This window comes from Phymastichus coffea, unplaced genomic scaffold (genome assembly GCF_024137745.1).
Source record: "Phymastichus coffea isolate CEN01 unplaced genomic scaffold, Cenicafe_Pcof_1.1 PCOF00036, whole genome shotgun sequence".
NCBI classification, from domain to species: domain Eukaryota; kingdom Metazoa; phylum Arthropoda; class Insecta; order Hymenoptera; family Eulophidae; genus Phymastichus; species Phymastichus coffea.
This window is the reverse complement of record NW_026706847.1, coordinates 3,410,643-3,423,279: the sequence shown is the minus strand read 5'-3', so window position 1 is coordinate 3,423,279 and position 12,637 is coordinate 3,410,643. Positions and strand designations below refer to the sequence as shown.

At 55.3% G+C, this 12,637-nt stretch overlaps 1 protein-coding gene across 1 annotated transcript; it reads right to left on the bottom strand.

Moving 5' to 3' along the window:
• Positions 1-7,849: 7,849 nt before the first annotated feature.
• LOC131663567 (neurexin-2-like) lies at positions 7,850-10,662 on the bottom strand. The gene is made up of 2 exons (XM_058934038.1): positions 9,694-10,662; positions 7,850-7,988 (listed from the first exon to the last, which is right to left on the bottom strand). The coding sequence occupies exons 1-2, from the start codon at positions 10,312-10,314 to the stop codon at positions 7,857-7,859; spliced, it is 753 nt and encodes a 250-aa protein (XP_058790021.1). The 5' UTR covers positions 10,315-10,662; the 3' UTR covers positions 7,850-7,856.
• Positions 10,663-12,637: the final 1,975 nt, after the last annotated feature.

Below are 12,637 nucleotides of genomic sequence, written 5' to 3'. Positions count from 1 at the left end.
TTAGATTCCCCGTAATCAGAAAGCGTTGTTTGACTGCGGCGCTAATGACTTTAACTCCCGACACGCGACGGGATAAGAGAGGGAGAGCGAGAGAGAGAGAGAGAGAAACGTGCCAGGCAAAGCCGATTAATTTAATCGCGCACCGACTGTTCTACACATCTCTCATAAATATTAATTACACATAGAGTGGACACGTGTAAGAAGATTAAAGTCGACCGAGGATTCGCTCGTTCTGACTAGTCGGCGCTTACTCGGCCGCGCGACAATAGCCGCGAAAAACTTGGAGGCCGCTCGAGAACGAAGGGAAAGAAGAAGGGAGGAAAAAGCGTCAAGTGTCCTCGCGAGCACGAAAAACAGCCGCCAATTATCAGGATCGCGCGCCTCGCTCTCCACGCGAGGGTCGGCGCGCCCCCGACATCGAAAGAGAGGTGGCTTGCGACAGACGCGATATAAATAGAAGCTAAATGACTAATGGCGCCCGCGCGGTTTCCAATGATTAGCGCGAAAGCTATTTTCTCGCTTTTGTCGGAAAAAGGGCTGTTGTTTGCCGTAAGACGTCGCCGCTTTTGTGTCTTCTTCTTTTCACGACGAAGTCATTGTTCTCTCTCTCTCTCTCTCTCACGCTCTCGGAGAAGAAGAGGAAGCGAGCTCGAGAGACAAGAACGGATGAGCTCGCTGATAAGGTTCGAGGCGTAAACGTAGAGAATTGAGTTGGACGCTATCCACCGCTGAGTAATTAAGTTCGTTTTTCAAGAGGATCTTTGTCCTGCGCTCGCTCACTCGATCGGGCCCACCTCTCGCGCCAATTTTTTTCTAATTGTATGCGCCTCTTCGGAAACGCTCGTGCGAGCTTACCGACAAAACAGATACTCGCGACTGCACCGAAGTAGGTCAACAACTTGCAAATCCAATCCGTCTCCCGCGCCAGGAAACTCTGCCTCTCTCTCTCTCTCTCTCTCCAGCGCGCGGCGTCTCAAGTTGCAAGGCGCCGATAGATCAAAGCGAGAGAGACCAAGAGAATTTTCCAAAGTTGATAATCGCACGCCCGCAGCCTTAATCTTGAGGCGAGTGCGTCTGTGCATTTCAGCCGGCAAGATAAATATTCGCGGGCAGAGAGAAGGATATATTCCTCTCGGGTATCTTGATGTATGTATTTCCGCGAGAGAGGAGAGCTTGCATAAATGCTAATGTCGGTGGGGATCGCTCCGGAGCCGCGGCTCCTCTCGAGACGGATACCGGATTTTTCTTCCTTTTCGCGAGAGAAGCTAGTTTCGCGCGAATAAGTTGTTAGGTCGGCTGCGCGATTTATTTCGCAGTGAAGTATTTACACGAAGATGGGGCTCTCTCCTGTGTTTGTATTTCGTTTTCAATTTTTTTCATTTATTCATTAATTTTTCTTTGCTCTTTCAACGTGTCAATTGTAGTTTGTTCTCTCTTCGGCGAGCCGGAAAATCACGATACTTGCTTGCAAATCCACACTTTTTATTCGGTTCGACGAGCCGAAAATGCATTGTAATTAGAGAAAATGAAATTCGCAGTTGGCGTTCGGTTGTATTAATTATAAGTTTTACGTGTGGCAGGAAGCCATCAATATTGAACGCGGCAAATCCACTCGTACGTTGAATTTTGCGGGGACGCGTGGCAATAATAGTTACGCGCGCCGGATGGAATGACTTTGGCGATGGGCTCGCGAAGCATCGGTCCTAATTTCACTTCTCTCGCGACGTCCGGATGAACGTCATTGGGTTTTCCGCGACACTCGCCACTGCACAGCCTCGCAAAGCATGCACAGCAGCAGCTGCAGAAGAGAGACAGAGAGAGAGAGAGAGAGAGAGAGAGAGAGAGAGAGAGAGAGACTCAGAGGCGCAAACGATTTGATAAACGATCGTGCCTAACACAAACGAGGCTGCTGTAAGCTGCATGCTTCTGACAGCGGCATGCATCATTACTCTGGACAGCCTCGTGCGCCATGGGCGTCGAGTTTGCAACGCAAATGTCGCGAGCAATGCGCCTGCCTCTCGCTTTAATCGCTTAATCTCGTGTGCGTGTGCGTGTGCGTGCGACCGCGTGGAGCAGGGAGGCGCGATCGATAATAATGGCCAACTTTCCTTTTTTACGATGCTCCAGGAAAATTACTTCCATTTCATTTAGCTCGCCGAGGGAACCTTTTCGTTTCGTTTTTTTTTCTTCCTCTCGGCTGCCGTAAATCGAGTTAGCCCTGTGCCGGAGGAGGGGGGGGGGGGGAGATGCGCGACGTAATTTCGACTGATTGTCTGCGCGTCGCGAAAGTTGCGCGCGAGGCGTTCGTTGCTCGTCGAATTGGCCGGGGCGATCGAGATGACGTTACCGAGCCGCCGCGACGACGAGCGGGGTGCATGCCCGCTGCTACGCCCGTCGATCCGCGCGGCTGCGTCGGGAAAGGCGCGCGAAGCCGAGCGACGATAAAAGCTGCCTTCGTCGGGGCGCCGAGCGAGAGCGGAGAGGGAGGCGATATCGCTCTCAAGGTCAGCTGCGCGCGCGCCACACCCGCGCAACCCCATATTGATCGACCGACGGAGGGAGAGAGCTGGCGGCGTTGCCACGTCTCCGCTGCGTGCGTCGAGCTTTCGCGCGTGCACCGAGAGCCATCGGGAGACTGCTTCGATCCCACCGATCGAACGACGACTCGACTCGCACCACACGTGCTCCGGCCCCGAGCCGCGTCCCTCCGCGAACGATCGATCGCCGATTTCGTCGAGGGACCGCGCCCCGCTGCAACGTGTCAAAGCCTCCAATTTATGGGAAACCGAGGCCCGACGCCCGAAAGTCCACGCGAACGGAAGTGACCTTTAGCTTTGTTCTTCTGCGTCGGTTTCGTCGTGTGCTCGTTTTCCGGCTTCTGGCTGTTTTATTTGGGAAAGAGGAGAGCGCTGAACACGCGAGTGCATAATGAACTTTAGCGGGTAGGGGTGGAGGAGGCGACCCAGTTGCAATTAATTTTTTCGACCAGGCGCAGATGTTTACGACAATGCCGTGGGAAATAATTAGACGGACGTTCACGAGCTCGCCAACGCACGCGCGCCTGCTCGCGGCTAGCAGGCATGATTTGCATGTTATTAGTGCCTTTCTCTCGTGGACAAACGAAACGTCGCGGGCTTCCCCATTATTTTCTGGAGAGCAAGAGTCGTTACCAGGAGACTGCATTTGCATGGGAATGAATGTTCTGGCGCGGCGAAAGAGAGTGAGAGATATGAATAGTTTATTGGCGCGGAAAAAAGGAAAAGTTTTCCAATTCAAGTGGCCAGGCGCCTCTCAATTAAGGGAGCTTCGATGATGCGAAGGAAGACGTAATTTGAGAAGAGAGGTGACACGGCGCCTGCGACGGACGACAGCCAACTATTTTCCGATCGATGGAAAACTTCGGTGGGGACGAGGTGGGCAGACACACTCTAGTACAGGACGACGACGACGACGCGGTTAGCCAGGATTCTCGCCAACTATGTCGATTGGTTTCCCGGTAGAAGAAGAAGATGTATGCGCGGCTAACGCGTCAAAGCTCTGTTGTCGATGCGGCCGTGTTCGAAAACGTCTGTTGTTATTTTTTTCTTTTTCATTTTATGAATTTTACGAATTTTGAGCCGCTAATGAGGATACGCGTCGATGAAAAAATTACGACTTCGCTCGGTAGCATCACCGCGGTCGCACGCATACGCGTGTAGATGCGATCGCCGCATAGCGAAAAGTAACGTAGGTACATCGTCGGCGGAATGTAATCCACGCCATGTTCGGCGTAGTTTCGCGGGAATGCCGATCCTCGTGATTCACGGAGTGCGCGAGAGGGGGCGCGGATAATTTTTTCGACAGTGCGACAGAGCTTTTTGCGCTTTCTATCTGAAATTTCATTGGCGTCGATGACAAAAAGATGAAGCAATTCGCACGGGACAGAAGCAATTATGTTTCGTGAAACTCTTTTGCGCTCGTGAAGGCTGAGTTCCTTAGCCGGTCGAATGCAACATCGATCGCGCCAATCGAATATGAGAGCTTCTCTTAAACGGATTGTCCACGAAGGGGATTTAAACGGATTGCGAAGTGCAAGCGGCGGCGGCGGCGGCGGCGGCGGCGGCGGCGGCGGCGGCAGCAACAGCAGCAGCAACGACGGTGAGGCTCTGACCCCATTATCGATAATCAGATGAGGCTGGCGATCTTTTAACAGAAAGGCCCTTCTTCTCAATCGTGTCTTCTTCATCTGGAGATGTACATCGCACACTGACACGTTTACATTGATTGCTAAGCCGCCGGGTAAGCAGGTCTCGCGAGCTGTACTTTTTTTTCAGGAGAAAGAGAGACAGAGAGTGCTTACGTTTTCCAAGCGGGATCCACGAGCAAAAATTTAAAGCTGCAGTCGATTTTCCGTCGGACGAAAGTAACATTCGTACTCTCGGAAAATTAATACCTCTTGAAATTAATCCAAACAACGTTCCAAGCAAAAACCACGCTGCGAACATTCTTTTCGGTTGACGCGTTAGCAGAGCTTTAATGAGAGCATCGAACGCGCGCGAAAATGAAAAAGTGAAAATGCGTCTCGCTGATAAAAATTGCGCGACGTACATTTGGCCTAAACAGTTTTTGCTCCGCGGAGAAGGCAAAAGGAAAATCTCTCTCTGCCTCTGTGTGTGTTGGGTAATTCGAATTTCGCTTGTGGCGGTGTATGAGACGCCCGAGGGCGTGGAAAGTGAAAAATATTCGCGTCAAAGCCAAAATATCGAGACCAAAAGGAGGAAGACGTTAGGCTCCCTCGAGGGGGTTGTAAGGTATATTAGAATTGGACGCGAGCGCACTTTGAGGGAGCAATGCCGCGGGGGGAAAAAAGCGTAGGAGCGGGTAGCGTATCGCGTCGATAACGAGGTTGAAGCTCGCGTCGGTCAATCGCCGATACCGCGTCAAAGTGCGGGCTAATTAGAGAGCCCCCGAGAGCCGCGCGGCGGTCGGCTGCGAAATGGACGTAGGACTCGCGCGAGCGTGCGCCTTTGATGGTCGGAGAAGCGGGGCCCCTCTGCCGTTGGAAAAATCGTGCTCGCGCGAGCGTAACAATGGGAACGTCAGTTCGGTTGGCGCCCCGCGCGCCAGCCAGCGCGGGCTTCATGCAAATTACCTCGGCGGCGAAGCGCCTCAAAAGACGCTTTCCGAAGTTCGTCGAGGGCGAACGGAGCGGCGGGGCTTGACTCGACGGTCTTGCCTTTGTCTTCGGCGGCGCTGGCGAAGCTGTGATTCAATATTTACGAGCGGCCTGATCTTTTCCAGAAAATTCCACGGGGAGCTTGAGCGACGGGTAAATAGGAATTAGGGCGGAGAAAATGAGGGCTTTTTACCGAGAGAGAGAGAGAGAGAGAGAGAGAGAGAGAGAGAGAGAGAGAGAGAGAGAGAGAGAGAGAGAGAGAGAGAGAGAAGGGAGCGATTTCTGATTGTTGGAATCACACTGGACTAATAAGGGAGCCCGTTCACTTTGAATCGATTCGATACTAGAGAAACGTTAATTCGCGCTCCGAGCGAGACGACTATCGGCAGGCCAGCCGAATTTCGGCGAAAAGGCTTTTATTGAGTTTTCCAGTGGAGCGAACCTCGGGATATCTTCGCTGCCAAGTATAAGGTCGAAAAAGCAATTACCAGCGGAGCGCGATAGGTGCGCGACGGGCCGTAATAAACTCGGTTGCCCCGTCGCCGTCTATAGTCTATATGTAACTACGTCTATATCAAAACAAAACTCGTCGCAAAGAGCAATTCCAAAACGTCATGGCTACGTTTGAAAGGCAACGGATCGCCGATGGGGGCAGGGGCGAGAATATCCATCCCAGTCATTGATTGGAATTGACTGGAACTCCAGAGAGCAATGTTAATTACCGCGGCCTTTGACACGCAGACGAGAAGCTAGATGCAAGTTATATATTTTCGAGCGAGCGTGTAAGGCAACTCCGTTGCGATCGATCGCCGGGTTGGGTGGGGTTGGGTTAATAAGATTTTAAATTTCGACGCCCTACCCTCGACAACTATCCGCCGCTCTTGATATATGCCGACCTCGCGAGCGCCACCGTGTACATCGAGCGGGGTCGACGACACCGCGATGGAATGCTAATTTTTCTCTTTCTCGCCGGCAAGCACTTTCCTCTTTTTTACGCTCGAATCGCCCATTCCTCCGCCCGCCTTATGGGTCATTAGTTACATATCGCGCTCGTTCGTGAATACGCATCGTTCGTTGTATTCTCGTTCGCTGGACGAAAGATGAAAGGAACTAGTTCGCCGCGGAGATATTGAAAATAATAAAGAGCCAGACTTTTATTAAAAGTTTTTCGGGCCCACGGCGTACTGCGGTACTTTACGCCAACTTTTCGCGTGAACTGTGTGCCGAGTAAATACACACACACACAGCCATACAGCTTTCTTTTTCATCATCGCCGTCTTACAATGCGGTCGCTTATTCCGTGACGCTTTTTTCAATGGTACGACGAGCCTCATTTCCTTGAGTAAACGTGAAGAATGACGACGACGATGATTTCAAGTCGTTTTTATTTTCATAAAAATAGAGCGTTGTACAGCGACAAAAGCAGGTTTTCTCGTTATTTTTCGTTTTAAATGCTTCATCAAATGACATTACTGCTTCAGCCTTGTCATCTCGCGTACTCTTTTATTTTTCGTTGAAGGGTCAGCTTTTGTGTATGGCACATTTTTAAAAGCACACCGCCGTCAAACAGCAACGAGGAAAAAAAATCTGATCTTTTGACGTCGTAAAAAGAGAGCGGTTATCTTTCACTGGATTTCGTTTCGCTGAAATGTTCACTCAAAAGCTTTTTCGAAAAAAAAAACCAAGTACAATAATTACAAAAAATATATCGACATAATTGAGAGAAACTCGCTGCGGTTTTCGCGTTTCAAAAGCCTTTTGTTTTTCAAAGCGCTCAACAAAGTAAATGAGCGTTTGAAAGCTCCGCAATGTCCTTTGAAAATCAGCCGTTCGATTATTGAAAGCCCCTCGTACGTATATGAAAAGTTGAGTCGGCAGAGTAAGGTCGTTTGGAGAGGGCCGCGCGCACAATCGAGCGGTCAGTCGATCGCGCGAGAATAAAATATCGCTGGACGGCTGTTAATCGCGAGCTGCAGCGGGCGAGTTGCATCTGTCCGAGTAATGGCATTTATAGCAGTTGCGATTTACGACTGGTGCCGCGTATGCGCGAACTCTATACACGCACTTGTCGCAGTTTCGCCCGGGATCTAATGGATTGTCGCGCGCAGTCGTAAAACATCCAGCGAACGATGATTGCCGGCTGTGTTCTCCCGGCGCGCCGAGTTTTCCGAAAAACAGCGGCGATCCCCGCGACCGCGCCGCCGACGCGCTTCCTATGCGGTAATGCGCCGCTACGCGCGGCCATTGTTTGAATTTTGCATTGTGCTCTGATTGCGATCGGTGATACGCGCGCTTGCCCCGAAAACAGCCCCATCTGAATTTTTCCGCGGCTCGCTGCGCCACTTGGAGGCGGCAGCACTCGGACTCGTGCTTTTTTCTTTTATCTTTTTGTCGGAACAAGCAGCTTACGGAGGGCCGAACGAATGGTAAAGTAGCTCGGAAGATTGATTGCAGCGGGGTTGGGTGTTTTCAGGAAGCGTTTTCTGGGACTCGAGCGGCAGTCGCGTGGGCGTTTTTCAGCCAGCAACGACGCGCCGTTTCCGCGAAAGGGCTCGCGATTCGTCGGCGATCCGCTTGGCTTCCGGGGTAGGCACTCTCCGACTGGCGTTAATATCGAGCAGCGGGCTGGCTCGATATCAACGCGGCGATCGGACCCAGCGAGGCGTGTAAGTCGATCGAGAAGGCAAGACAAAGAGAACACCTACAACGTCGCGCGCATCGCGCGTCTCGAGCCCGGATTGTTTCTCGATCGAGTGCGTGCACGGCGAGTTGGGATACTCACCCTGGCTTGCTTCCGCGAGCTCGTGCTCTCCACGCACGGCAGGCCTCCGCACTGCGAACACAGAGAAAAGCGCTGAATTAGTGCCACCTTCTTGCCGGCTACGAAAGAGCAAATCGAAGCCGAAGATAAATGCGAGGGAGAGAGAGAGAGAGAGAGAGAGAGAGAGAGAGCGAGATGTACATACGTCCCAGATACCGAAAGCTCGTGTATAAGCGAGAGCAGCGGCTATAAATCTAGTTTCTGCGTGTATCCCACGCGCGCTCGGAAGCAAAGAAAAATACTCGCAAACAGAAGGAAATACATCGATTTTCATGGAGTCATAGGCGACGAAGATTAAAAGTCAATTCAGAGCGGCGCGTCTCTCTGCCATCAAGAGTTTTGCGGCTACGCCGATGAATAATTCATCGCGCCAACAAATAATTCATAAGAGACTCTCTCTCTCTCTCTCTCTCTCATGCCGAGTTGCGTGTTTTCTGTTTTCACGCGTTCGCGAGGAATACTTTTTTTAAAAAGCGAGAGGTGGCAAAAAAAAAAGATCGTGTATGGAAGTTTGCATCGATCGATGCAGTGAATACAATGTGTGTATAGAAGGGTCCGCTTATTCCATTCTCGTTACTTATTTAAACGCTGCACTGATCGATACATCTCTCTACTAAAAGACACACACACACACACACTCCGTACACAAAGTAAATCACCTCTATTAACCTGTTTTGAGGGCGGCCATCTCTCGCTGCGAGGCCAATTTCAAATTCAATCGATTCGTGCCCTCCCCCCCCCCCCGTACTGCGGCATGCATTTATGCGTATTGCATAGCAACGCGGGCGCAAAAAGAAAAAAAGGCGTAGAGCTCCAATCAAAGAATCCCTTTTCCGATGGATTTCGCGCGCCGAGCGAAATTTCGTTCGCGCGAGCGCGGAAATAAAATAACGCTGCGATGGGCATTACTAATTGACGAGTGCCAGGTGTTCACTAAAGTTTCCTCTCTATCTCTCTTTTCATCAGTTTTTATCAAGTCGACACCCCCCCCCCCTCCCAGCTCGCGCAAACATTGCAGTCTAACGCGGGAGGAGGACAAACGTTTTTTGGTCGGATAGAGAGGAGTTTATGGAATTGCATTCGCACGGGTGAACGGGCGATTCGCGGACGCCCGCGGCAAATATTACCGCGAACGCGTCGCGTCGAATCACCTTTCGCGAGTTTTTCGATTCGCCTCTGCAATGTTTGACGCGCGGGCGATATCATCGAACGGATCCCTCGCCGAACAAGCTTCTAATCTGCATCGGCCGCAAAGCCGAAATCCAGCCGCGTCCATTTCGAAAATGAAGGCGAGCGCAAGCCCCCGCATTGACTCCGGAACGGAAACAAAAAGAAAAACAGACAAACAAACGAAGCTCAGAAGCTCTTATCGCTCATCCGGCGGCGGTGTTGGTCGCGCAGTGTAACTACCGGGTCGCACGAGACGGGCGCTTTTAAGGAAGAACAAGCGGCTCATTAGAAAGTACAGCTGTCTAGCGTGCAGCCGAAATATGCGCGCGGGCGATAGCGGACGAGCGGCTTATCTCGCTTGCCCCGGCGAGGAGCAGCACGCGCGGAGATGGTCGCGCGGCCGCCGGCGCGGTGCACCTCGCCGAGTTCGTCGAACCGCGGCCGAGCGAGAGAAGCACGTGTGTCCGCGTCGCGGCTCCGACTAATTGATCGCACGGTGCTCGGCCATCGGTGCGGGGGCTCGGTCGGTAAGCGCGCCCGAGCTTACCTTCAGCTGCCGATTGTTGATCTCCTGCCTCCTAGGCGCGAGGCGCTCGCCGTCGGCGTAGACCAGGTTGCGGATGAGACCCCTGAAGCGGGGCTCGAATATGACGCTCGGCAACGCCAGCAGCGTGAGCTTGCTGTTGTACCAGCTGGGCATGCCGCCGACGTAGACGTCCGAGTTGCCGGCGAGCTTGCCGAAGTCGAACTCCCGGCCGCGCGAGGCCGAGCTGGCCGCCAGGCCGTCCACGCTGAGCGTGGTGTTCTCGCGGCGGCGCGCCAGCAGCACCTTGTGCCAGTGGCCGTCGCCGAGGTCGCGGCCCACGGTGAGGATCTGCGCGCCGCCGCCGAGGTTGTAGCGGAGACGCAGCGAGCCCTCCACCAGCTTCAGCTCGAAGAAGTCGTAGGTGCCGCCGTCGTCGGTGTAGAGCAGCAGGCCGTTGCCCTGCTCGGTCTTGAACTCGAACTCGAGGCTGCCGTTGAGCGCGTCGGCGTTCCACTTGGGGAAGTGCGCGTAGGAGCCCGGCGAGGCGTCGAGCACGAAGCTCTCGGCGCCGCTCAGCAGCAGCGCCAGCAGCGGCGCCAGCAGCGGCGCCAGCAGCCGCGCCAGCGGCCGCGCGCCGCTCATCCTGCTCGCTCGGGGCTGCGACGGCGGGGGCCGCGCCACAGGCCTAACCTCGCTGGCGGCGCGTCGCTGCTCGCTGGCGATCGATGCGCGGCAGCGCTGCTGCCCGACGCCCCATATCCGCGCTCCGCTCCCCTCGCTCGGCGCCCGCGGCGGGCGCGCGCTGCGCTGTCGCCCGGCTGCGCGCCCCGGACGGATGCCGATCGGCGGCCTTAGCGGCGCCCGAGCTCGCACTGCTTCGGACGGGACGTGGAGCTCGCGGCAGCGCTTGCACTCATCGTCGCGCACGCACGCGCGCGCGCACTCACTCGTGCTGTGACAGTGCCCCTCAGCGACCACCTCCGCCCGCGGACTGAGCTGGCGCGCGTCTGCCCCGCGGCCGCCGCCGCCGCCGCCGCCGCCGAGCGGGCGGCCGGAGCTTGCGCAAGCGCGCCGCGGCCCGCCGCCCCGTCCCCGCGGCGCGCGCGGCCAGCCTCTCTCGCGCAGCGCTGCTCTCCTTTTCGAAAGGCGAATCATCGATGCACAATGCAAGAATTTTCGAGCCCCTTACGCGCGAGCGCTGCGTCTCTCGCTCCAGCTCTCTCGAGGCAATCGATAACCAGGTCGCGGACTCTCGCTCTCGGCCATCGACGATTGTTCCGCGATCGCCCGAAATAATTGGTCGGGGAGGAGGAGTTTGGGGACTCGCGGCGCCGTTGGCGAGTGTTCGGGACCTTTCCCGTTCGGCCGTTGGGGGGCTGGTTTTTCGGCGCAAGCGAGAGCTTGCGCGCAACACAACAACGCTCGAGAGCCGCTTGTGTCGCTCTCGCGCTCGCTCTCCGCGACCCAGATGCCGAAGGTGCACTGCGGATATCTGCTTGAAAGCCTTCGTCTCGCTCGGCGCTCTCCTCTTTCTTTCCTCCATCGATTTTTCTCGCTCGCCGATAATTAACGCGTTTACATGCCGCTCGGCCGTTCTGCGTTTCGCGGACGAAGGCGATTCTTGGTCGAGATTCAATGCCGGACTTTGCCCCCGCCGAAGCGCCTCTGCCCGCGAGCGCAGAAACGGAGCTTGCGGACAGATTGCATTTTCGGCCACGCTGTTGTTTTTAATTTGAAAAGGCCTCGGTTGTAATTTTCTCTTCCCAAAGTCCTCGCCGCGTCTCTGCCGCGGCAGCTGCAAAGTTCGGAAGACGAAAGCGGGTTAAGAAGTTGACCGGCTGTCCGTGTGCACAAGCGGACACGCGTGAGACGACCACGATCGAGCCGAGCGCGAAAATGTCATCGGTCAGTCGAGTGGGCCTTTTCCTTTTGGACTCGAAGGCCCTCGCGCCCGCGACCCGCTCCGAAGAGTCTTTTCCGCGCTACATGCGACGGTGGCTTTTCCGGATGGAGAATTTGCGCGGTCGCGATGGGCATCGTCACGCCGCTGCGAGCCAACAAGGGCCTGCTCTCCACGGTCGTGACCGATCCCACGCGCGATCGGGGCCTTCGCTTTTGGCTTGTTTCTCGATCGACTCGCCGCGGCCGGCTCGCCAGAGCCGAGAGCTTTCCACGAGCGAGGATCATCCGTGTCTCCTCTCGCTCGTTGGCCGCTTCGCCGGCGCGCTCGTCCATCGTTGCGCTCGGCCGCGCGCCTAAGCAAGGGAGACGCGGTCGAGTGGTCAGAGCCGTGCACACCCGCCGGGGCCAAATTATCCGCGTCGCCGGCTCATCTGTCATTCGGGGAGCGGTCGCGCGTCCGCGGCGAGCCGCCGCGTTAATCCCGGCCGCGCCGACCCCGCGTGCGGCTACTCGATTCGCTGGCGCCTCGGCGAACGGGCGAGGGGCTCGGATTCGACGCTCGAAATCGACGGGGAGGAAAGAACGGAAAGCCGCGCTTTCTACCGGCATCCCGGCAAGTGGAGTAGGCGGATTGCGGTCAGACGCGCGCGCGAGACACGGGGACGATCTCGCGAGCGCCACCTGCCGACGGACGGCCGGCAGTCGCTGAACGCTGGCCGCGCGCGACGCGATGATCGGCGAAGCAGCGACCTGCGCTCTCGTTTTGCTCTGGCAATGGGATACACGCCAGGCCGTGCGGCTCCTACCTCGACCGCAGTGATTTCCGTAGCGGATAATCGAGGCGCGTTGCGGGAGTCGTTAGCGCTACTACACTCGCCACTGCAGTCCCTCCGCTCCGCTGCGACCAAAGCGGATTATCGCTCAGGGCTTTAATTGCACGGCTTCGCCTAAATATTCGGTGTCGCGACGTTCGCATTCGTTATTCCGAACTAATTTTAGAGTCGCAAATAGACGCGCGATGGGTCGTCGTCGGCGTCTCTTTTTTCTCTTTTCCTCGTGGGAC

Coding starts and splice junctions, on each gene's coding strand:
- LOC131663567 (XM_058934038.1), bottom strand. CDS start 10,314: ATGAGCGGCGCGCGGCCGCTGGCGCGGCTGCTGGCGCCGCTGCTGGCG. Junction 7,989..9,693: donor TCAACAATCGGCAGCTGAAG/GTAAGCTCGGGC, acceptor CTGTGTTCGCAG/TGCGGAGGCCTGCCGTGCGT.